We start from the raw sequence: 24,098 nt of genomic DNA on the forward strand, positions 1-24,098 counted from the left end.
TCTTTTCTACGCCACTCCATTCCGTGATTGTTCACTATACGCAACTTCAGTGTTTGCTCCTCTACTGTATGGCATCCCTCTGAATGCCACTCTACTGTATCCTGTTACACTCTACCCCACATCACAATACACCTCTCCAGTCTAAACCACTTAACTGTACACCACTCCACTGTATGTTAATACACTATATGCTACTACACTTTACGCCACTCTACTGTACACTACAGGCCTCATAACGACTTTGGAGGTCTGATGGTATGACCACTGCGGCAGCTAAAAGACCTCCATCTTGGCGGTCATCCAACTGCCATATTAAGAGATGCACAGCTCAGACAGAAAAAATGCGCACAGACCACCAGCACCGACAGCCTGACAAAAATAAAAAATGCCACACACCTTACTAGGAGAGAAAAGTACATTGTCAAGTCTTTACTCAACAAGATATGAGGGCATTGTTAGCCTTTTAAACACCAACACACTCCAAAAGCATGGAGCATGCTGTATGCAATTGCAAATCTCCGTGTCCCACATTGCACTAACCCAGATTAAGTAGCCGCTGCCATTGTCATGTTAGGGGATCATGTAAAGGCAGTGTGTGTGCATTTCACATACCATGTTTAGTAGTCTAATTTAAACATCAATTGTTGCATCACTTACACAAACTGTGTGTTCCACTTCTCCTGCCGGTAACCTTGCCATCCCCAACATGGAGAGGATACCAGAGACAGACACTAACCCTCTGGAAGAATGCCCCAGTGAGGAAAACAGACCTGGATGTCTGGACACTGAGGACGAAGCTGGCCCATCAGTGACACTTGTTCAGTCAACAACTGTCAGCCTCGCCCTGCCATCAACGACTCCTCCCAGCCCTGTTGCAACTACATCACAGGCAACCATTTACCCCCAAACCTGTGACCGAGCACAGTCTCTTACATCATGTGCCCCCATTATAGGTACCCGAGTCTCCTCATGTCACCACTGACAATGATGGCCCTGCCACCAGTGGGAGGGGGCACAGGTGCATGGAGGTAGGGTGTGTGGGAGGGATGGTGTGAGCCAGAAAATGGGGACCCCAAGGGACACAACTGACCAGGAGACCATCTCCCAAGTCTTGGGAGCATACCAAAATTCCCAAGGCATGATGGGCCAGGTACTGAACATATTGGGGAAAATAAGACAGCTGCAGAGGGACAACCACCAAGAAGCCATGCAGCAGTGGCAGGCCCAAAATGCCGTCCTGGCTTCCATTACCCTGAGTAGCTTTGGCACCAAACATCAAGCCTCTTCCACTAGCCTTGAGACATCATGCCCCTCGGCATCTGTGGCTGCTAGTGGAATTGAGGCCTTGCCAGGGAAAGGGAATGTCTTGACACCCCACCCTCTGTAACAGAAGAACCCCCTGAAAACATGGACGTCCATCCAAACATCCAGGACTAAACCTAATGTCAGAAAGTGAATCTCTCCCAATTGTTTCCCCTTGTGAGACACTGATACATCCTGTTGACTGTTCTGATACCCAATTCCATTTTCCTATGGTGCAAGGACACTGGACCTGTGCGTCCAAATGGTGTGACAGCCACCAAGATAATTTCATCCACCATGACTGAACCCTTCACTGTTAACTTTATTTCATTTCTGTTTCAATTCACTCATTTTGTTGTTCACTCCCCTATAAATACCACTTAATCGCAGATCCTGTGTAACAGTTGCGGCTCTTCCACTATGGCGGAGGAGCGTTGCCCCCATCCCTCACCAGCAGGAGCCACTGCAAACCTTCAACAACGAAAGGATAATAAACCAGGTTTATTATCCTTTCATTGTTGGAGGAGCCGGGCATAGGGGATGACGGGGAGTGCACTGTGTACTTCCCTCAGTGCACTTGTGTTTGGCCAGCCAAACACACATGCGCACTGTGCACTCTCCAGCCCAGCACTGTGCTGCCGGGCTGGAAAGAGCAGGCACAGGCTCCCAGTCTGCGTGGGAGCGCCCTGGCTTGGTGCTCCCAGCCAATCCTAACAAAGCTCTAAGCAGCGCCAGGATTGGCCACAGAGCAGGCTGGGAGCCTGGGCTGCCTGCTGAGGAGACTGTGGAGTGGCGGTACAGCACGCTTGTACGTTATTTCATTATATGTTTTAATTATTTATATCACCCGCGCACCGCCCCGCCCCTTGTAAACCCCACAAACCGCGACTGCTGTGTAAGCGTGACCACTATTGTACACAAAATGTTTCTCTCCAAAGTTATACCTCTGTTATGGTCATCACACATGTAATGGACAACCAAGATACAAATTGCATTTTGATTGTAACATACACATGACACTAGTCACCTGTATTGTACATCTCCACATATTTATTTGTAGAATGGCAATCAGCACATTATGAAGTCATGCTGTGGACTTCAGGGTTTCTGCTTAGGTGTCATTCACTACCATCCCACATAATACAGATGTTTGGGACATGTCAGTCTATCAACATCCCTGCAGGCAGACAGATTGGTTCAATGTATCATCAGTTAAAGCCTTATTACATACCCATACCTTATCCTCCCAAATGACCATACCCCATTAAACAGACAGAGGTCAGTACTAATCTACCCAGTGATGGAACCTGCCACTTACCATGGTCAGTTATCTGTAGGGTTGCCACTCACCTATGTCAGTCTTCAGACACATGCACATTAGCAATGAGGAAACACACTGACAGCTATGCACAATTTAGGTCACATAAAACACAAACCATACTGATGGTAGAGTGTTTGGATACCACATTACGACGTTTGTTAGACAAAGATGAACACACACATTCCACCATTTCAGCCACCTCCAATACCAAACAAGTCTATTTTGTGGAAAAGGACACTTCCAAACCACTGTCCTGGCAGTCTGAGCATAGAATTTACATGCCACAAATCTCATACGAAACAGTACCCGGTCTAACCCATGTCCACTGCTCATGCCAGGCTGCAAATCTCATCTGCCTGTGACACTGTCTGCCAATGCCAAATGAGGATAAGGCAAACAGCCAATCTGCAAATCTGTGATTGACAAAGGTAAGGTATAGGCCAGAGTGGAACACAAACATCACAATGTCTATTCATAACAACAGATGTGACTTTTATTGTGTTTTTTCTAAACAAAAGACTATGTACATAACTGTTCTGTACACAACTCCAGGTAACATTCATTATGCATATCAGAAGCATGGTCTTTGGAGCCCCTTAAGACCACACTGATGGTGGTAAAAAAACATTACATGGCATGCATAATCTCAACAATACCCTATGGAATCTCTATTGTAACATCACATTACATACCTTGATTCAGTTGAAGTACGGATTGATGACATCTGCCCTGATGTCTCCAGCTTCATCCTCATCATGCTCATCCTCACTTGGCATATCTGCATTTCCACCCACAGGATCTGCTGGCTCCCCCTCATCTGGTATGAATAGTATCCAACGTAAAAGGACCAGGTTGTGGAGCATGCAGCAGGCAACAATTATTTGACATACCTTGTAGGGTGAATGGAAGAAGGCTCTACCTAATTTGTCTATGCAGTGAAATCTTGCCTTCAGGAGCCCAAAAGTCTGCTCCACGACACGCTTTGTCCTTCTGTGGGCCTCATTGAAGCGGACTTTCACTGGCATGGTTGGGAATCTCACTGGTGTCAATGACCAAGGACGGTTTGGGTAGACAGAGTCCCCTGCAAGGTATAGTGACACCAATCCAAACTTTAATCTTGGACATCCACATATATAGTAGCAGGAAAAAAGGTACAGACACATGACATACATGACTTACCAAGCAGTTAGGCCCTCTCTGTGTATGGTCATGTCATCAGCAGGATATTGCTGTTCCGCATGATGAAGGAATCATGGACTGATCCTGAGTACCTTACACAAACTTGTGAAATGTAGAATTCAGTCAAACAGACCACTTGGACGTTTATGCAGTGGACATTTTTACTGTTCCTATATACTTGTTTATTAGCACTTACTGGAACCAAGGCTACATAGGTTCCATCTATGGCTCCAACCACATGTGGAATGTGTCCCAAAGCATAGAAATATGCCTTCACATTGACCAAATCCTCACGTTGGAGAAATCTGATGTAGCTGCCCAGGTGTGTTAAAACAATGCAGACAGTACAGCCTTTAAAACCAGACTGAACACGGGTTGAAACATCCCTGCAGTTAGGGCCACAGTATTCTGAAAGGACCCAGTGGCCAGGAAGTGGAGCACTGATGTAACAATGGGAGGTATGCTATTGGGATTGGGAATGGCAGGCATCAGATCTGGCTCCAACTGGCGACAGAGATCCCTAATTGAATGCCTATCCAGGTGATATATTTGGATTACATGTCGCGCCTCCATGGTCTTCAGGTCTGCTAGTGGACAGTACAACAGAGGTTGTCTTGCTCTCCTCAGGCCAGGGTAACTGTGGGATACCAGAATGTACGTGAATAACTCAACCCATACTTCATAAGTATGATCACAATTACCGTCACATATTTCTAAATCATGTCAAATTAAAAAAGTGAATATGAGGTTTTCAGCACATAGCGAGCCAAAATATGAAAGTGTACCAGATTCAAATCCCCTAAACCCTTGCATGTACTCTACCTGGAGATACATGTTACTGACAGTGAAAGATACATCAACCCTATAGACATGTAACACATATTGTTGGCACCTATGCCATCTTCAGATAGTCATTTGTATGGTGACAACACTGTTTCATGTACACAACCTACAATACCTCATTTCACTTCTTCCACTAATAAATACATGCACATTAATATTTGTAAATAGTAAGAATGCACTTCAGACATTGTCATGGATATAAGGTTTCAGTAAATGAAGCAACTTTCATTACTACATCATATATATTTGAGCCCTAAAATGGCAGCTGCCTGACCTACTGTACTGGACATCAGGAAGTGACCTGATGGCAGGTGGTTACAACAGCAGTGGAGACTGCCATTGGAACACACTGCTGCCTTTGGCAGATTTGAGCCAATGGCGATGTCCGTCTGTGCCATTTTCTGCACAAACACTCACATGACTCCTGACACTGCTGCCAGCAAGACCTCTATGAGGTGAGCTGCTGTGTACTGCCTCTGGGAGCAATTGTGCCACGTCCTGCAGGTGATAGGGCCCCTGCCTTTCCTCCAGAAGAGCTGGTCAAGCTTGTGGAGGAGGTCCTATCCCTGTATGGATAGCTATATGGTGCACCAGAGGAGCAGGTGTGTCCAATGCAATACCAATGGGTGAAAGGTAGTGGGTATAATGAGGTAGATGAACTGTACATGAATGAAACATTGAGCTATCATGTGTGGGTAGATGGTTATGTGCCCATATGCATAGAAAGACTGTTACCCCGAAACATAGTAGGTAGTGTGTGATGTATGTACCCTCATACACATATGTACGGTATAGCATTTATATCAATGTTGGTGTGACAAATAGTTGTAGAGATGTACCATTTTAAGGACATACTTGTGGTCTGGTCCTATGTTTCTTGCCAAAACCTGGTACTGGCTATGCATGCTGTATGCCGGACTCCACTTCACACATGGCCTAACTGCAGAGGTTGAGGTGTGAGGAAGGGTATGCTTGGCTACTTGCACTAACTTGATTGTTCACCATACTTGTTTCGGCATGGAGTATGTGTACATGACTTTCTCAGGTCAACGCCCACCAGAAAAAGGGGATCGCCAATAAAGTGCGGACCCTGGGGGTCCACAACCAGGTGGGTGGACCTGAGACACTAAGCCCATAAGACCACTGTGGCCCAGCTGGGGATGTCCCCTAGGAAAACCTAGATGTAGAGTCCTCAACATTGGTACATATGCGTGCACACTGTATTGTGTATAAGGTACATATTACTCACCTATGTCATTCCTTCTGTACAGTAGCATATGATGATGCACATGTGACTGTGTCGTATGTGTACCACTATACTGCTCTTAGTACCCTGCTGGTTGTCCTTGCCACCTACTGATCCATACTCCCAATATCTGATAGTAAGTTGTCCTGGTCTTTGCCCTCTGTCTATTCAAATGCCGCTTGATCCATTTCCATGTGCAACATTGAGTCTCACAAGTTGAGTACATGCCTACTATTCCTGAGGTTTACAGTGAGTGTCAACTTATTGTGAAGTTGTGACCTCAATCTGAGATTTCACATGCCACACTCGCTGCACTTACTCAGATCTGTTAGGAGGTGTCCCCATTGATAAGTGTGGACTAAACATTGGCACTCGTGAGGTTTCCTGCATGTACTAAACCATGGTGGTATGACTAGACTCCTAGTGCAACCCACATCATGGATATGAGAGCCCAGGAGATTAGTACCACGTACATGTTCTTTGGAAAGTAAGTGGCTACACAGCAATTTCCTATTCCAATGTGTGGTGGGCATGCTAAACAGGCCACAACATCTTGGTAATTGGTACAATCTGAACTGGTTCTTGCCAACATCATGTGTACATTGTTAGGTTCAGGCATATATATATATATATATATATAGCAGCATTGTGATGCAGCTTAAACATACTTACTTTTGCTATTGTGGATATGTTTTGTAGACTGTTGTTATAGAATCCCATAGTTTTCACTGACTGAATTATGTTGCTGGTGTTGTATTTCACCTTCACATGTAGTTGGATTGGTATGTGTAGTCATTCATTTGCTTGCCTCAAGGTGTATGTCTCTATCATGTTAAGCTCCGAAGTGTGTGTGGCATTATAATGTTAATATACAGATGTAAGATTGCTCATGCCTGAAGTGTGGATAGTGATGGTGCCACTTGAATAATGGGCTATTGATGGTGCCACTCATCATGATTAGTTGTACTGTATGTGGCCTCCATTGTATTTAAGGTGTTGGTATGGTGCCTGGGCTTGTCTGGTGGTAAATCTTGTGGGCTACGTTTGCCACTATAAGTGTACATGACTTTGTTTACAGGTGGAAAATGACTTAGATGAGTAGCTTCACAAAGTATGTATCATCCTTTCCTACATGACTATTGGGACATGTGTTGCTGACGTGTTTAGACTATCATACTTCAATTATTGAATAAGCAGGCAGAGGTGTTGTATGTTTGCAAATGTCATTTGTGAAGGTTGTGGACACTGTGACATGAAATGGTTTAGGTTTGTATGCAACATGCTGTCATGTGTTTGGCACATGATGTGGTTCCTTTCCTGGTACATGACATCAGCTAAAAATGTAGGTATGTGTGGATTTGGTGTATGTGATATGTTGCCACTATTTCCCATTGCTTGGTTGTTGGTTGACTATGTTGCTGTGGACAGGGACTCAGATTCATGTTGGAAAATCAGGTTGTCATAGAATGGTTGTTGCACTACTGATGTGATGGTATAGTAGGTGTGCGATAGATGGCTTAGCTGGTGTGTGAAAGTGTTGTAATGTAGTGGTGTAGGTGGTATCTAGTTGTGACATGATGTTGGCACTAACCGGATTCTACCCTGGGGAGTAGTACAAGTGGTTGCAAAGACTATGATGACCCTACCTCTTTCTGTTTTTCAGCATCAGCAGGTGAAGGAGACGGGGCACAGCTGAGTGGGGAAGCTGCTGGCCAAGGGACCCGTGGCCCAGAGGGCAAGGGGAGTGTCAAGGGTGAGACAGGATCCAGTTCATCATCATGAGAATCTTCCTCCAGTGCACACTCCATGGCGGTGGCGGACGCATCTGGGACCACCATAGCACCATCTCTGTCCGCCCCCCCCCCCTTTCTATCACGGCCCTCCCTGTAGCTCCCCAGCTAGTTGGCTGTGCCCACTCACCCAAGAGGGTGGGTGTCTCCTTCGCCACAGGCACCTATGCCCCAGCTCTCGTTAGCCCTGCTGCCCTCAATGAGGAGGCTACTGACCTCCTGAGGTCCATCTCTGTGGGTCAGTCGACCATTGTGAATGCCATCCAGGTACTGGCAACTCAAATCCAACAGAGTAAAGCGTTCCTGGAGGGCATTCACAGTGCACTGGTGGCCTGCAGAGATCCTTTCAGGTTCTGGTCTCCACCATGACAACAGCCAGTCAACCATTGTCTACCGGCCCCCTTCCCTCCACCTTCCTCTTCCCAATCCTAAACCTCTCTTTCCAGATCCAGCCAAAAGCACACAAACAGACAGGCATGCATTCACCTAAGCATCCACGGGTAGTTCAGACAGACATAAGCACCACAAGACACCCCACTGGCATGCACACAAGCAACATTCAGATGCACATACTGCAACAGTCACAATCTGCCCTGATACCCCCAGCATCACAGAGAGCACACCTGACATACCACACCAACATTCACAGACCCAGCCACTACACCTATCCTACCCACAAACAGCACCCCAGCAGACCCTCAAACATTCACCCCAGTCACCACACCCGCAGACACCACAACCACTGACACTCCTACATGCAGCACATCCACCATACTTGCAGTCACCACCCCAACAGACAGTTACCCACCCACCCACCACCGCATCCCACAGCACCTCCCCCCCTTATCCAAGACACAAACTTCCTCACCCACACACCCACCCAACAGACACCCAGCACCCACAAGCATACCATGCACAACCATGAACCTAGGACATCCACACCAACACCTCTTACAGCCACTCCCTCTCCCTCCACAGCCAAATCCTTCTGCTATGACCGTTCCCTTGTCTGAAAAACAGCCTTCCTTTTGGAGTTTGCCCTTTTCCCTACTCCTCTTCCCCTCGTAAGGCCCCCTAAACGGTTTGCTTCCCTCCTCAAGCCCGTACCTTCCACCTTTAAGGCCTCCCCTGCAAGTACCAATGCCCCTCCGCCTGCCAGGAAGTCTACCCCTTCCAAAAAAAGACAACCCTCCCCTAAGCCTAAACCTAAACCCCTCCCTCCCAAGCCACGTCCCAAAGGCCTCCCTACCAAACCTAAACCCAAACCACCCCCCTAGGCCACTCCCCCAGATAATCCCTGAGGTGCCTGCCTGCCCTCATGATGCTCCTGCCTGTGGAGGTTACATGGCAGTCAGGAGTCAAGTTCGGGGCACACATATGTGCACTGTGTGCATTCAAGACTGTTCTCTGAGGACTGGCCTATGGCCTTTGTTTTTCATTTGTCTGAAAAATAATAATGTATTTTCCTAGTATGGAGTTGCACCTGGCTGACATTGGTTGTCTGTCAGCATTTGTGTGTGTGTGTGTGTGTGTGTGTGTGTGGTGCTTGTACTACCTCTGTGTGGGCAGTATATGAGGTTGTGTGCTGTGCTTTTGTCCCACAGTGAAAGTGTGTGTGTTGTGTGATGGGCATGTGTCTGTTCGAAGCATTTTGTTCTCATGTTAGTAAGTGGTGTTTGTGTTGACGTGTTTGTTGGTGTGTTGTGTGGCATGGTGTGTTTTGACAGTGTCCATGTGTGTGTTTATTGCATGGTATGATAGATACGATGTGCTGTGTGTGATGTGTATCTCGATTGGTAAGTTGTATGGTTGTGTGTGTTCATTGCCTGTTGGTTGTAGGTTGTGTTGTATGTGTGATGTGTCCCTGGATAGTGTCTATAGTGAGTGCTTGCTAACATATTGCCGATGGGCTGGTTGTGATGTTGTTGGGACGTGTTGTGGTGCTGTGTGTTATTGTGTGTAACTGGGCCTGTGCTATGTTTCCATGCATAAGTGTGTGTTTTAGACGTGTGTGTGTGTGTTGGCCGTAGTGTGTGTACTATGTATGTGCATGGCTGTATGTGAGTGTGCATGTCAGTGTGTAGTAGAGGGTGGTTGTCACCTTCGCACCACCTTCCCGATGGTATACTTTGTAAGTGTACATACATTGACAATATATAACAATTACAGGTAAGTGTGTGTGTATTTACGGTTGCTGTTGTCATTGGCAAAGACTCTGTTGTCTTTGTGCGAGCAGGAGCAGCGGGAGGACGTGTAGTTCTGGTTCCATGGTGGCTCCGGGCAAGTATGGCTTCCTGAAGTTGAGTGTCTCCTTTTATGCAGTTCGTTTACAGCTGGGTTTCCGTGGTGGTGTGACTGCAGCAGAAAACCTGGCGGTGTGCTGCCTTGTAATCTGTCCTGCAGTAACAGGGTATCCGCCAGCCTGCGGGTACCTTCCGTCGTCCGTTGTGGTCTGGCCGCAGTGGCGGTGCCGGCGCTGCTTTGGCTGTATTCTGCTGGGAATACAACCACGGTCATAATTTGGCGGCCTTCTCCACCAGCCTGTTAGTGGTACGACCGCCAACATGGCTGTCCTGAGACTGCGAAACTCGTAATGAGGCCCTATACGTTATTACGCTCTATGTCACTCCTGTCTACTCTACGCTATTACACTGTATGCCACTCCACTGTATACTCTCCTTCACGCTATGTAACTCCACTCTACATAACTCAACTACACTCTATGCCACTCTTCTAGACTCTCTTCCACTTTATAACCGTACACACCACTGTCCAAATTTGCACTCAACTCTATGCCCGTGCACTCAATTGTACAACACCCTATTCCACACTGACAGTTTCCAACACTGTACAACACAGCACACTATTGTATGAGACGCCACTCCAATTTATAACCATTTCCTCAACTCTGTTACATTACTTTAATTTATGCCACCCCACTCCACACAAATCCACTTTACCCTACTCCATTGTATTTCAGTCAACGCTATTCCACTCCAATGTTCCGTATTCCACTGTATAATACTCCACGTACGGTAATCTAGTCTACACAACTACAGTGTACACTACTCCACTCTATGCAACTCCAATGTAGAGCACTCTCCTCCACTTTATATAACTTCACTCTATAGAAGTCTACCACACTTCATGGCACTCTGACATTCTACTCCACCCTGTCCCCGTAGACTCCACTGTCGACATCGATACTCCACTCTATGCCCATACATTCCAATGTACAACACTCTATTCTACTATACAACACTTTTCTAAACAACAGCAAAGTGGGGGTCCACAGAAGTCAAAATGCTGGGAACAACTGCTCTACTCTATGACACACCAATACTTCACACTACGTTACACCACTCCACTCTACTACACTACACTGTACAAGACTTTACCTCACGCTATGCTACTATACAACAATCAACTCTACGCAGCTCCAATGTTTCACAGCCTACTGTTCTCTATGCAACTCCCCCATATCACACTCCACTATACGCCAATCCAGACACATTATACCTGATTATACCCCTTCACTCCACTATACAACATTGTACTATACTGTCACTGTACAACACCTTACTCCACTCTGATACTCTAGTCCACTATACAACACTGTATGCAACTCTTTGTATACCACTGTACCCCACTCCACTCTGACGCAGTACTCCATCCATGCATTCCAAAGCCATTACACTCTAAAACGCTCTATTGTACCACATTCCACAAGACTGTACACCACTCCACCCTACAAAAATCAACTAGACTGCCAATGTACTCAACTGAAGTCTTCATCACCAACACTGTACAAAACCCCACTACTTTCTACTGTACAACACAGTACTCCAATTTATGATACTTTACTCAACTATATGCTAGGCCACGTCACTCTACTGCACTCTATGCCACTATAGCCTACCACATGGCACGCCACTCCTTGATACTTTACTCCACTCTACACTACCCCACTCCAGTGCAGTCTACTCCACTATAGTCTACTCTACAACACTTTGGCCCTCATTATAACATTGGCGGTTTTGACTGCCTACCGTCGTGGCGACAGCCACCAAAACACTGTCACTGCGGCTACCTACCGTCTGCCATATTATGACCATAGCCAGAATTCTGCCAGACGGATGGCGGAATTCCGGCTGCAGCCATGGCCGCAGACGGCGGTAAGGTGGCACTGCTGCCAGCAGCAGCACCACACCAATAGACTGCCGCAGACTGTATCATGACCCATGATACGGCCTGGCGGTGTTCTGCTGGCGGACGCTGCTGCTGGCAGCAGCGCCCCGTCCCGTCTCCTGCCGGAGGACCCCCTGACATCAGGTAAGTCAGGTGCTACGACAGGGGAGGGGGGTCTTGTGTGTGTGGGGGGGGTGTATGTTTGTGTGTGCGTGCGTGCATGCGGGTGTGTGGAATGCATGCATGGTTGTGAGTGTGCATGTTTTTTCTGTTGTCTGAATGCATGTGTGCATGTATGTATGTCAGTGGGTGTGGATGTGCGTGTGAATGGATGTATGCATGCGTGGGTCAATGTGGGTATGAGTGTGTGCATACATGTGTATGATGGTGCGTGAATGTGCGTGTATGTCGTGGGGGGTCTGGAGTGGGAGGGGGAGGGTTGGGAGGACTCTGGGGAGGGGGAGAGGGGCGGGGGAGACCCCTCTCAGTGACAGGGAAGGAATTCCCTGTCACAGATAGTGCCTACGCCATGGTTTTTGTGGCGGTAAGGAAATCACGAAAACCATAGCAGTAGGCGGGGTCATAATCCCGCGGGTGGGACAGTGACGGCCACCTGGCTGGAGACTGAAGTCTCCAGCCCGGGGGCTGTTACCGCCCTGGTCGGACAGAGTGGTACAGTGGCGGTTTGGCTTGAGCCATACAGCCAATGTCATACTTTGGGGAAGAGTACCGCCAGCCTGTTGGCAGTACTTTTCTCCAAAATATCACCGTCCGCCAGGGTCTTAATGAGGGCCTTTATCCTACTCTATGCCATTGTACTATATTTTACCGTACACCACTTGCCGACACGCTACTCCATTTTAGGCAACTCCACTCTACAACACTGTACTATACTCTATGACACGCTACTCTACTCTATGCCCATCCATTCTACGCCACTGTCTTACACTGTATGACACTCGCCGACATGCCACTCAACTTCTCTCTATGATATGCTACTCCACTATATGACACTGCACTCCACAAAACTCTCCTTCACTGTAATCTACTTGATGATACTCCACTCTATGACACTCTACTTCACCCTACTCCACTCTACAATACTCTACTCTATAGCAGGCTACGACACCCTACTCTACTGTTTGACACACCATTCCACTGTACAACTCACTGCTCCAGTCTGGGATACTTGACTCCACTATATGAGACAACAAGCTACTACACAATATAACACTTTGCTACACTTTAATATATGCTACTACACTCTACTCTACTCAATTCCAAATTACTCTATGACAATAGACTGTACAACACTGTCCTCCACTGTACTGTTCGACACTCCAAATAACAACTCTCCACTTTTAACATTGGACTCTACACTTTGAAACACATTTGTATAAAAATGTAAAAAACATTGAAATTCAATAAAAAATTCTAAAGTTGTAGTTATAACTTCCATTTTCAATGTGGTCACTGCTTTCAAATTATTATAAGTGAACCTTGCTACCCCACAAAAGGTGGTAGGGTACTGTACTCATGCCCTCGCCATGCACTGCTAATTACCCCAGATATTACAGTACTCATGAAAATGTATGTACTGTTATTATTAAAAATATAAATAAAACAGTAAAAATCATATTACTGAAGAAAAAACTGTGCATGGCGGAGGCACGAGTTATAGTTACTTGAAATAACTCAAACCAGAACTGCTGAATTTTGATGGTTTTGTGCGAGTAAATTAGGAACCTGACTATAATGTCCCTTTAACCTTTGTTTTTTTAAAGTATATACCCCACTTACCCATCCCTGAACTCTATAAACCTTTCACTACCTCTCACTCTACCTGTCCTTAACTTAAATAAAACAAGTCCTTACCTACGACTAAACCTTAAAAAACACTCACTGCACCTTAACCAACCTTTTCCTAAACCCTATCAAAATACTTACTATCCCGGAAACGTACTCATCCCTAACCCTTAAGCCCCTTACTCCACCCCTTAACACTACCCATCAATGAACCTTAAAAACTCCTTGCTACCCCTGGGTGACGTGTGTGTGTGTGAAACGTACTCATCCCTAACCCTTAAGCCCCTTACTCCACCCCTTAACACTACCCATCAATGAACCTTAAAAACTCCTTGTCTCTAGTAACTATAACTCGTGCCCTAAGGTAACTATAACTCATGCCCTCGGCATGTACAGGTTTTCATCAAATATTTTACTGCAAACATTACATTGATATTATCAATGATGTTATCAAAGATGTCATGAGTGCTGTAATTTGTAGGGTAATTGGCAGTGCATGGCAAAGGCGAAATTTCTAGTTACCTTAGGGCACAAGTTATAGTTACTTGAGGTAACTCTAACTGGTTAATTTTTATGGTGTAGAACATTTAAAATGTGAGTCTAACTATAACGTCCCTGTAACCTTTGTTTGTTTAAGTGAATTTCCATGGTATAAAAAAAAAATATTTCCTAACTATAACGTCCCTGTCACCATTAATATTTTTAAGTGAATTTCTACTGTCTTTTAACGTATAGTAACTTTTATCACTATACATTAATCCAACCACCGCCGCACACAGCCGAAGCAGTTGGCCACTGGGCCTGGCCTATGGCCTGGCCTTGAGGCCAACCCCCTATAAGCACCCAACCTTACACTGTGCACAGCCTTCTCCCGTGCGCAGCAGAGGTTGCCCACAAGACCTGGCCTGCGGCCAACACCTCTAACCACCCATCCCCACACTGTGCACGGCCCTTTGGCCGTGCATGGCGGGAGTTGGCTGCGGCCTCCCTGGGTGTGAGAATAGGTGTGTGAGGGTGTATCGGGGGGTGAGAGTAGCTGTGAGAGTGTCTGGGTGTGAGTGCGTACATAAGTGTTTTAGTGGGTGAGTCTGACTGGGGCTGTCAGTGGGTGCATGTGGGTCTGAGTGGGTCTGTGAGTGGGTTTGTGAGTGGGTGCATGAGTGTCTGAGTGGATCTGTGAGTGGGAGAAAGCTAGAGAGAGAAAGAGACAGAGAGAGAGAGAGAACGAGAGATAGCGATAGAAGTTTTTTTTAGGCTTTAGTGTATGATATACTTAGAATTAAATATTTGTGCACAATTTGAAAAGAAACATGTATTTGTTGTTTAAAAAGAGTAAGATCACCTTTCATATGAGTCTTAAACATTTATACTTTAAAAAAAATAAAAAGGGAGGGAAACAAGTACGGCTGTACTCGAACTCGCAACACTCAGTGTGAAGGTCTGTGATTTTCACACTTGAGCTATTCTATATTTTTTTCAATATCTTTTTTTTTAAGCCCTTAATGAGCTATCTGGGACCGCAGGGGAGCTCTCAAAGGCTTCCCCGTGGTCCCTACATGGTTTTTTAAAAAAAAGTATAATGTCAAGGCTTCCCCCACAGTCCCATTGCTTCAGCAACCATGAAGCTGCTTTAAGTAGCAGCTCTGTGGTTGCTGAAGCAAAGCTTTCATCTCTGTTCACTGCACACACATCTGTGTGCAGGGAGCAGAGATTAAAACTCTGCTTTCTCTCAGTGGGACCTGCTTAACAGGTCCGCTGTCTGAAACCAGAGTGTTTGTAGTGACTTGGCTGCAGCTATGAAAGCTGCAGCCAAGCCCTAGCAAACAGCTATGCCCCAAGCATTCGCACCCCATGACATAGCAGGAGAGGTGGTGGGCCCCTGGGCAGCAGGGGGAAGGAGCCTGTGTGCCGCCCACCCACACTCAAAAGTAAGCAATGCTCCAGGGGAGTGGTGGTTCCCAGGTTTGTGGGGGACAGGCAACCCCTCTGCACTTCAATAAAAGAATGCCCACGGGTCTTGGTCCACCAGCGGGCTTAAAAAAAGACACACAGGAGCCCTGACAACCCGTACATTCATATTGACAATTTGACGATAAATAGAGGGCGGCGAGCACTTCTACATACAGAGCAAAGACAAACATTATTAAGACTCTTATGTTAAGAAGCAGAAAGAAGTGGTCCACTGACGTACAGAAGGTCCTGAACAACACATACAGCAGGCAGGCATGTGGAAAAAGTGAGTCCAGAAATTAAAGTGCAAAATTGGCTAAATTTAACTACTTCCATAGAAAATACAGACCTCCTGGCATCATACTTAGTTTAACTAGGAATAAATCAGATTAGAGTCTAAGATGCTAATATGCACAAGAGATCTACTATCATAGAGTAAGGAGATGTGATAAAAGTGTCAATGATGTAACCGATAGAAGTTATCTCTGGGGGAAGTTGTTTGCATAATCCAAAACAATATACATCATCAACTTGGCATGGTATTGGTCAAAAGAAGAATGCCACTCAAACGGAACTCTCCAAAGCAAGCAATAGTGTTGGTACACTACCTGGGTATACCATGATATTACAATTAGAGGGTACTAAGAACACAGTCAATCAATCACTCGGTAGATAATCATTTTGGATTTTCTTTAGCCACCCAAGTGTGATTTAGAGAAGTGATCCAAAACCTATAAAACACTATGGTGATGTGATGTAGCACTTCAAAAAAGTAATGCAGTTTTCAAAGTCAATTGTATTAGTCGAAAAAACAAGCGATTGCTAAAAATTTGATAATGAAGATGTTATTCAACAGAGACTTTGGTTTGCCAGAAATGCTGCCAATAAGATATGCATTGTATTATAAATAACTATTTACTTGATAAATACATAACAGAGCTGCTCCTCTCAACAGGAAGCAGGAAATAGTAATGCAGCAGCAGAGCTGTGATGGAATCCTCAAACTACAAACAGTATTCATCAAACAAATGACCAAACCCTTGAGAAAGTGTAGAGGCTTATAAATATATTTTAATTGTAACACTTCTAGCCATCCTACAAAATATTTTAACGATTCTACATTAACCCCTTCTGTGCCGTGGACTTAATGGTTACGTCCCGCGGCACAGTGCTCCTGTGCTGAGGACGTAACCATTACGTCCCCGGCACGGAGCCCGGAGGGAGCGCTAGCGCTCCCTCCGTGGGGTTCCCCTCCACCCTCCCAAGGCGGGGATGGAAGGGGAAGACCTTCCCCTTCCACCCCCGTAATGACATCACTGCTGGTCGCACTGGAAGCCATTTGCTTCCAGTGCGATCACAGAGAAACAGGTTCTCCTCCGGCGGGTGGGGGGGTTTGGGCCAAAGAGGCACCGGGGGAAAGGAAAGGCTTTTCCTTTCCCCCGGTGTCTCTTTGAGCATTCCTGCTGCCCGATCGCATTGCGATTGGGCAGCAGGAATGCCCACTAGACGCAAGGGATTTTTTAAATTTTTATTGTGATTGCAATGTTTGTGTGTGGGAGCAGCCCCTTGGGCAAGGGTCGCTCCCTTTTGGGGTCATGTTTATGTTGGCCATTTCTGCCCCCATTGGGGGCAGATCGGCCGACACCAGGGATTTTTTTTTTGTTCTAGAAAATGTTTACATGTTTGGGAGAGGCCCCTTGGGCAAGGCTCGCTCCCTTTTGGGGGCATGTTTATTGTGGCCATTTCTGCCCCCCTTGGGGGCAGATCGGCCTATTATTTTTAGGCGAATCTGCCCCCAAGGGGGGCAGAATCCACTAGACGCCAGGGATTTTTAAATTTTATTTACTTTGAAATGTTTTGCGTTGGGGAGCGGCCCCTTGGGCAAGGGTCGCTCCCATTTGGGGGCATGTTTTTTGTGGCCATTTCTGCCCCCAAGGGGGGCAGAAGCCACTTAGACACCAGGGATAGTGTGTGTGTGTCTGTTAATGGAGGGGGGGGCAACCCCTTGGGCAAGGGTCGCCCCCCTTTGGGGGCACGTGTACCAAGGCCATTTCTGCCCCCCCTTGGGGCCAGATCGGCCTATTATTTTAAGGCTCATCTGCCCACAAGGGGGACAGAAACCACTAGAACGCCAGGGATTTTTTTTTTTATATGTTTATTTATGTGGGGGGACATTGAACTGTTGGCCATTTCTGCCCCCCTTGTGGGCAGATGGGCCTATTTCTTTTAGGCCCATCTGCCCCCAAGGGGGGCAGAAGCCACTTAGATACGAGGGATAGTGTGTGTGTTAGTGGAGGGGGGGGGGGAGGCCCCTTGGGCAGGGGTCGCCCCCCCCTTTGGGGGCACGTGTACCAAGGCCATTTCTGCCCCCCTTGGGGACAGATCAGCCTATTATTTTTAACCACTAGAACGCCAGGGATTTTTTAAAATATGTTTATTTATGTGGGGGCGTCCCCTTGGGGCAAGGGGCACCCCCTCAAGGGGGGCATTGAACTGTTGGCCAATTCTGCCCCCCTAGGGGGCAGATGGGCCTATTTCTTTAGGCCCATCTGCCCCCAATGGGGGCAGAAGCCATGTAGGCACCATTGATAGTGTGTGTGTGTGGTTTGTTTTTTGTTTGGGGGTGGGCCCTTGTGGACACACTACTAAAGGTATTTTCTGCCCTCCTTGGGGCAGATAGGCCTATTTTTTAGTAGGCCCATCTGCCCCTATGGCAGAATCCACTTAGGCACCAATTTCTAAATGCATGCTTGATGGTGGGATGTTTGTCAACTGACAAAGTATTTGCATTTGTGATAATTATTTTCCTCCTTTTTGTTCTAGTTCAAAGCTTTTGCTTTCTTTGCTGTGGCTCCTTGCGGTTTTGGCGGTGGTTGACCTGCGGTTTGCATAGTTGCATGTTTTAGGTAAGTAAAAACAATTTACTTCAAAGGAGTATTGTTGCCATGCATGAATGACATGTTTGTAGGTGGTGTACTAAATGCAGGTTTGTGTGAAATTGTCCTTAGATTTGTGCACAATGATATTTGTGTTGTCTTATTTCTAATTTGCTTTTCTTTCTTTCTTTTTAGTGGGATATCATTGGTGATTGCTGTGTCTGTGCAGAGTAGTTGCTGGTGATTTAAGCTTTTTCAGGCAAGTGAGCGGTACAGTTTTTGAGTTTCTAACTCTTACTAATAAAGCTACACTTTATTACTTATCTTACACAGTGCTGGTTGTTGGTGGTGCATTTGTCCAGTTAATTTTAGTAGGAAAGATCATGGCTAGCCGCAGGATGACCGCTCAGCAGGTGGTTAGTATGCTTTTTGGGTCATTGTCTGATCATGATTATGAGACGGACTCTGAATCTGAGGCAGAGGAGGAAGTGAGGGATTCTGGCAGTGAAGTTTCTGTCGGAGAGGAATCTTCTGATGAGGAAGCCACACTCAGTGCAGATGAAGGGCCTGTTTCAGAGGAGGACAGTGATGTGCCATTAGTGCAGCAACCTGGGGCTGAAAGGTTTCCCGTTAGAAGACCTGAACTCTGGGTTGCCCCAAACATGGAGCAGCCAGAGTTGCCTGCCTTTACTGGTCTCCCGGGGTGTAGAGTCAATACTGAGAACTTTTTGCCTGTGAATTTCTTTGAGTAATTTGTGGATGTTGTGTTTTTGGAAGAGATTGTTGAGCAGACTAATTTGTATGCGGAGCAGTATTTGAGGGACAACGCTGCTAGACTTAGTCCGCACTCTAGAGCTGCCCAGTGGATTCCCACAAATTTGGAGGAGATGAAAAGGTTTTTAGGTTTGACTCTTTTGATGGGGTTGATAAGGAAGCCGTCACTGGCTTCTTATTGGTCTACTAGTCCCTTGATGGCAACAGCTATATTTTCTGAAACAATGAGTCGTAATCGGTATTTGCTTCTTCTTAGGATGCTGCATTTTATTGACAATGCATTAGCCTTGCCACGAGATCACCCTGATTCTGACCGTCTTTTTAAGATTAGGCCTGTCCTTGATCATTTTGTAGATTGGTTTTCAGAGGTCTATGTTCCAGGCAAAGAAATAGCTGTGGACGAGTCTTTGATCCTCTCCAAGGGTCGTTTGGTTTTTAGGCAGTACATTCCTAGCAAGAGGGCACGATGTGGAATTAAATTGTATATGCTGTCTGAAAGTAGTACAGGATATGTGTATATTTTCTGTGTCTACACTGGTAGGGATTCTAGTATTGACCCCCCCAGTTGTCCTCCCACTTTTGGAGTTACTGAGAAAATTGTGTGGGACCTTGGTAGACGACTGTTCAACAAAGGTCACCATTTGTGTGTAGATAACTTTTACACTGGAGTGCAGTTGTTCAAGGAATTGTTTAGAGTGGACACTGTTGTTTGTGGTACAATTTGTTGTAACCGGAAAGGCTATCCAAAGGAGCTTGTCTGTAAAAAACTTGAGAGGGTACAGTGCAGTGCCTTGCGGAATGATGAGCAGCTAGCTTTGAAGTTTTCAGACAGGAGGGATGTCTACATGCTAAGTACCATCCATGATGAGAGTACTTCCCCCGTGACTGTTTGGGGCCAGGTTGCTGAAGTGCGCAAACCTGTGTGCATTTTATTTTAGATTATAATAAGCACATGGGAGGTGTTAATAGAGTTGATCAGAGGTTGGAACCTTATACTGCTATTCGTAAGTCTTACGTTTGGTATAAGAAGTTAGCAATTTACCTCTTCCACTTAGCAACTTTTAATGCTTTTATTGTGTTTAAGGATAGGTCTCCAGGGTCAAAGATGACATTTGTGAAATTTCAGGAGTCAGTGATAGAGAGCCTTATTGTGGTGGAACAGGCCAGAGTTCCTAGAGAAGCAGTGGTGGAGGATGTGGCTAGATTGAAAGATCGCCACTTTGCTGAGCACATTCCTCCCACACCCAAAAAATACTTTTCAGCTAAGAAATGTAGAGTGTGTTTTCGAAGAGGTATCCGTAGGGAGACTCGAATGTACTGCCCAGATTGTCCTTCAAAGCCTGGGCTGTGTGTGGGTGGTTGTTTTAAGAATTACCACACCCAGAAGAATTACTGGGAACAACCATGAGTGTAAACTCATGTCTGTTTTGTATTTTCATGTGTTCAGTTTCATGGTTAGCATTTCTGTCATGTACTTAGTTAGAGCTTTTGTGTTTGTAGTTTTGTAATTATTTCTAATTAGTTAGGGGTTTGTTTAAAAAAAAAAAAAAAAAAAAGTGATGCCAATGTGTGTGGAGTGGGGCTTGGCTGAGGGTGTACATAGTGTACATATTGACTTGCTGTTGGCTACTGCAACACACTGCCAGCCAAACACCAGTCCACACACTCCCATCAGCTGGTGTGATTGTTGTATCAGGCATGTGGGCGTATGTAAGTGATGGGCCCTTGAGTGGTGCTGTCTGTTGATGTGAGTGTTGTAATGTGCTGGGCCCGTGGCTGGCGGTGTGAATGGTCTTGTGTGTGTCATGTATGAAAGGTGTGTGAATGGACTGTAAAGCGGTTGGTGCCTTGCCGTGGCTTTACAGCTCACAAGCTGTGAGTCATTGGTTCAGTTTTTTGGCCTTTTAGTTACTAACAGTGCATTTCATTTTTGTGAAATCTCTTGTTAATAAAATTTGATCCACTGAACCATCCCTCATACTCGTGCCAAATCCAACCAGTATGTGTGGTAAAAATGACAAAACCTGCTCCGATGTAATCAGGCATCGCAGCACACCTGTGACACGCTAGGTGCCTCAGGTGGGACCCCGATGATGAAGCATGCCACCAACTTGGTTGGTGGGTGAGGGGTCTTTATCACATAACCTAAGTGCGTTTCTTTTCACTGTTTTAGTGTTTGGCACATCACAGGCGTATGTGGACACATCAAAATGATATAATACAAAAACTACCTGTGTTTGAGGGGGGGGGAAAGGCACCTATGTTTTTGGTCCTGGGTGCAGCCTTCATCTAGGGAAACCTACCAAACCCAGACATTTTTTAAAAATAGATACCCCAAGGAGTCCAGGAAGGTGTGGCTTGCGTGGATCCCCCAACATTTTCTTACCCAGACTCCTCTGCAAACCTAAAAATTTGTTTTAAAAAAGCATATTTTACTGACTTTCGTTTGTACGATCACCGCTCCAGCACAAAATTCCTACTTCCCAGCGTTCCCCTCAGTCTCCCAAGTAAAATGACACCTCACTTGTGTAGGTCCCCAAAGCAGAGTCAGCCTAAAGATGTATAAAAGAAGAATATGTCCTTATCAACTCGCTGTGCTATCCCCTCTATCTCTACAAGTTTTTGGCCTTATTCTGTTGCAGGCACCTGACCCACCCACACGAGTGAGGTATAATTTTTACCGGGAGACTTGGGGGAACGCTGGGTGGAAGGAAATTTGTGGCTCCTCTCAGCTTCCAGAACTTTCTGTCACCGAAATGTGAGGAAAATTTGTTTTTTAGCCAAATTTTGAGGTTTGCAAAGGATTCTGGGTAACAGAGCCTGGTCAGAGCCCCACAAGTCACCCCATCTTGGATTCCCCTAGGTCTCTAGTTTTCAAAAATGCACAGGTTTGGTAGGTTTCCCTAGGTGCCGGCTGAGCTAGAGGCCAAAATCTACAGGTAGGCACTTTGCAAAAAACACCTCTGTTTTCTGTCAAAAAATGGGATGTGTCCACGTTGTGTTTTGGGGCATTTCCTGTGGCGGGCGCTAGGCCTACCCACACAAGTGAGGTATCATTTTTATCAGGACACTTGGGGGACCATAGAATAGCAAAACAAGTGTTATTGCCCCTTGTCTTTCTCTACAATTTTTCCTTCCAAATATAAGAGAGTGTGTAAAAAAGACGTCTATTTGAGAAATACCCTATAATTCACATGCTAGTATGGGCACCCCGGAATTCAGAGATGTGCAAATAACCACTGCTCCTTAACACCTTATCTTGTGCCCATTTTAGAAATACAAAGGTTTTCTTGATAGCTATTTTTTACTCTTTATATTTCAGCAAATGAATTGCTGCATACCTGGTATAGAATGAAAACCCACTGCAAGGTGCAGCTCATTTATTGGCTCTGGGTACCTAGAGTTCTTGATGAACCTACAAGTCCTATATATCCCGCAACCAGAAGAGTCCAGCAGACGTAACGGTATATTGCTATCAAAAATCTGACATTGCAGGAAAAAGTTAGAGTAAAATTGCCGTTCTTTTACCTCAATTTCAATATTTTTTTTTTTCAGTTGTTATTTTCTGTAGGAAACCCTTGTAGGATCTACACAAATTACCCCTTGCTGAATTCAGAATTTTGTCTACTTTTCAGAAATGTTTCGGTTTCTGGGATCCAGCATTGGGTTCATGCCTATTTCTGTCCCTGACTGGAAGGAGGCTGAAAGCACAAAAAAACGTAAAAATGGGGTATGTCCCAGTCAAATGCCAAAAATGTGTTGAAAAATTGGGTTTTCTGATTCAAGTCTGCCTGTTCCTGAAAGCTGGGAAGCTGGTGATTTTAGCACCGCAAACCCTTTGTTGATGCCATTTTCAGGGGAAAAACCAAAGCCTTCTTCTGCAGCCCCTTTTTCCCATTTTAAAAAACAAAAACAAATTTTTCACTGTATTTTGGCTAATTTCTTGGCCTCCTTCTGGGGAACCCACAAAGTCTGGGTACCTCTAGAATCCCTAGGATGTTGGAAAAAGGGGACGCACATTTGACGTGGGTAGCTTATGTGAACAAAAAGTTATGAGGGCCTAAGAGCGAACTTCCCCAAATAGCCAAAAAAAGGCTCGGCACGGGAGGGGGAAAAGGCCCGGCAGCGAAGGGGTTAAAGCATAGTGTAATAATACGTTCTTAAATGCATGTAATGCAGCTGTGTTATGTATTAAATTGTGTCTTTATATGGACTTGAGCATTGTACTAACGATCATAAAGGTATGGCAGCTCAGAAGAAGAATTTTATTTCATTTCTTAAAAATCAACAATAGAATATTTGGCCCTTTAACTGCCTGGCAATAAAACATCAACATTAATACATTTCAATAAAGCACTTACTTCATACTTTCTGTAGTTAACTAGCAAAGCAAGGAGAACAACAGCATCGTGACCGTGCTCCCTCCGGCTAAGAGGATCTGAGAGAATCTGTGGAGAGACAGCACAATAAAATTGTAAAAATAATCAATGCTACATATTAGCACAGCTGGCCATTAAGAGTTGAGTTGGCATGCAAATGAAAAACATACCCCACATTACCATTTCTTTGGTAATATATTGTTGATGTTCATAAGAAAATCTGTTCTACACCATTCTATCCTGCTCAAATCCGACTACATCCACAACCCCGTATTCACCACTCACCCTAATTCTTAACGTGCTCAGTACCCAGATACATTGAAGTCCGCATTACATAAAGCTTTACATTAAGCAACACATACATAGAGTTAGCAACAGAAAACTGACTGACTCCCCCTGTTCAGCTTAGGTCTTCAGCAAAGTTACACAATGAAACATCAACAC

At 45.5% G+C, this 24,098-nt stretch overlaps 1 protein-coding gene across 3 annotated transcripts in view; it reads right to left on the bottom strand.

The window, feature by feature from the left end:
* Window positions 1-24,098, bottom strand: part of ARMH3 (armadillo like helical domain containing 3) — a 748,421-nt gene that overhangs the window by 516,376 nt on the left and 207,947 nt on the right. For all 3 annotated transcript variants that reach the window (XM_069239576.1, XM_069239578.1, XM_069239579.1), the window contains exon 8: window positions 23,637-23,723. In XM_069239576.1, the coding sequence (XP_069095677.1) occupies window positions 23,637-23,723 (87 nt within the window). The remainder of the gene's footprint in view (window positions 1-23,636; window positions 23,724-24,098) is intronic.

This window comes from Pleurodeles waltl, chromosome 6 (genome assembly GCF_031143425.1).
Source record: "Pleurodeles waltl isolate 20211129_DDA chromosome 6, aPleWal1.hap1.20221129, whole genome shotgun sequence".
NCBI classification, from domain to species: domain Eukaryota; kingdom Metazoa; phylum Chordata; class Amphibia; order Caudata; family Salamandridae; genus Pleurodeles; species Pleurodeles waltl.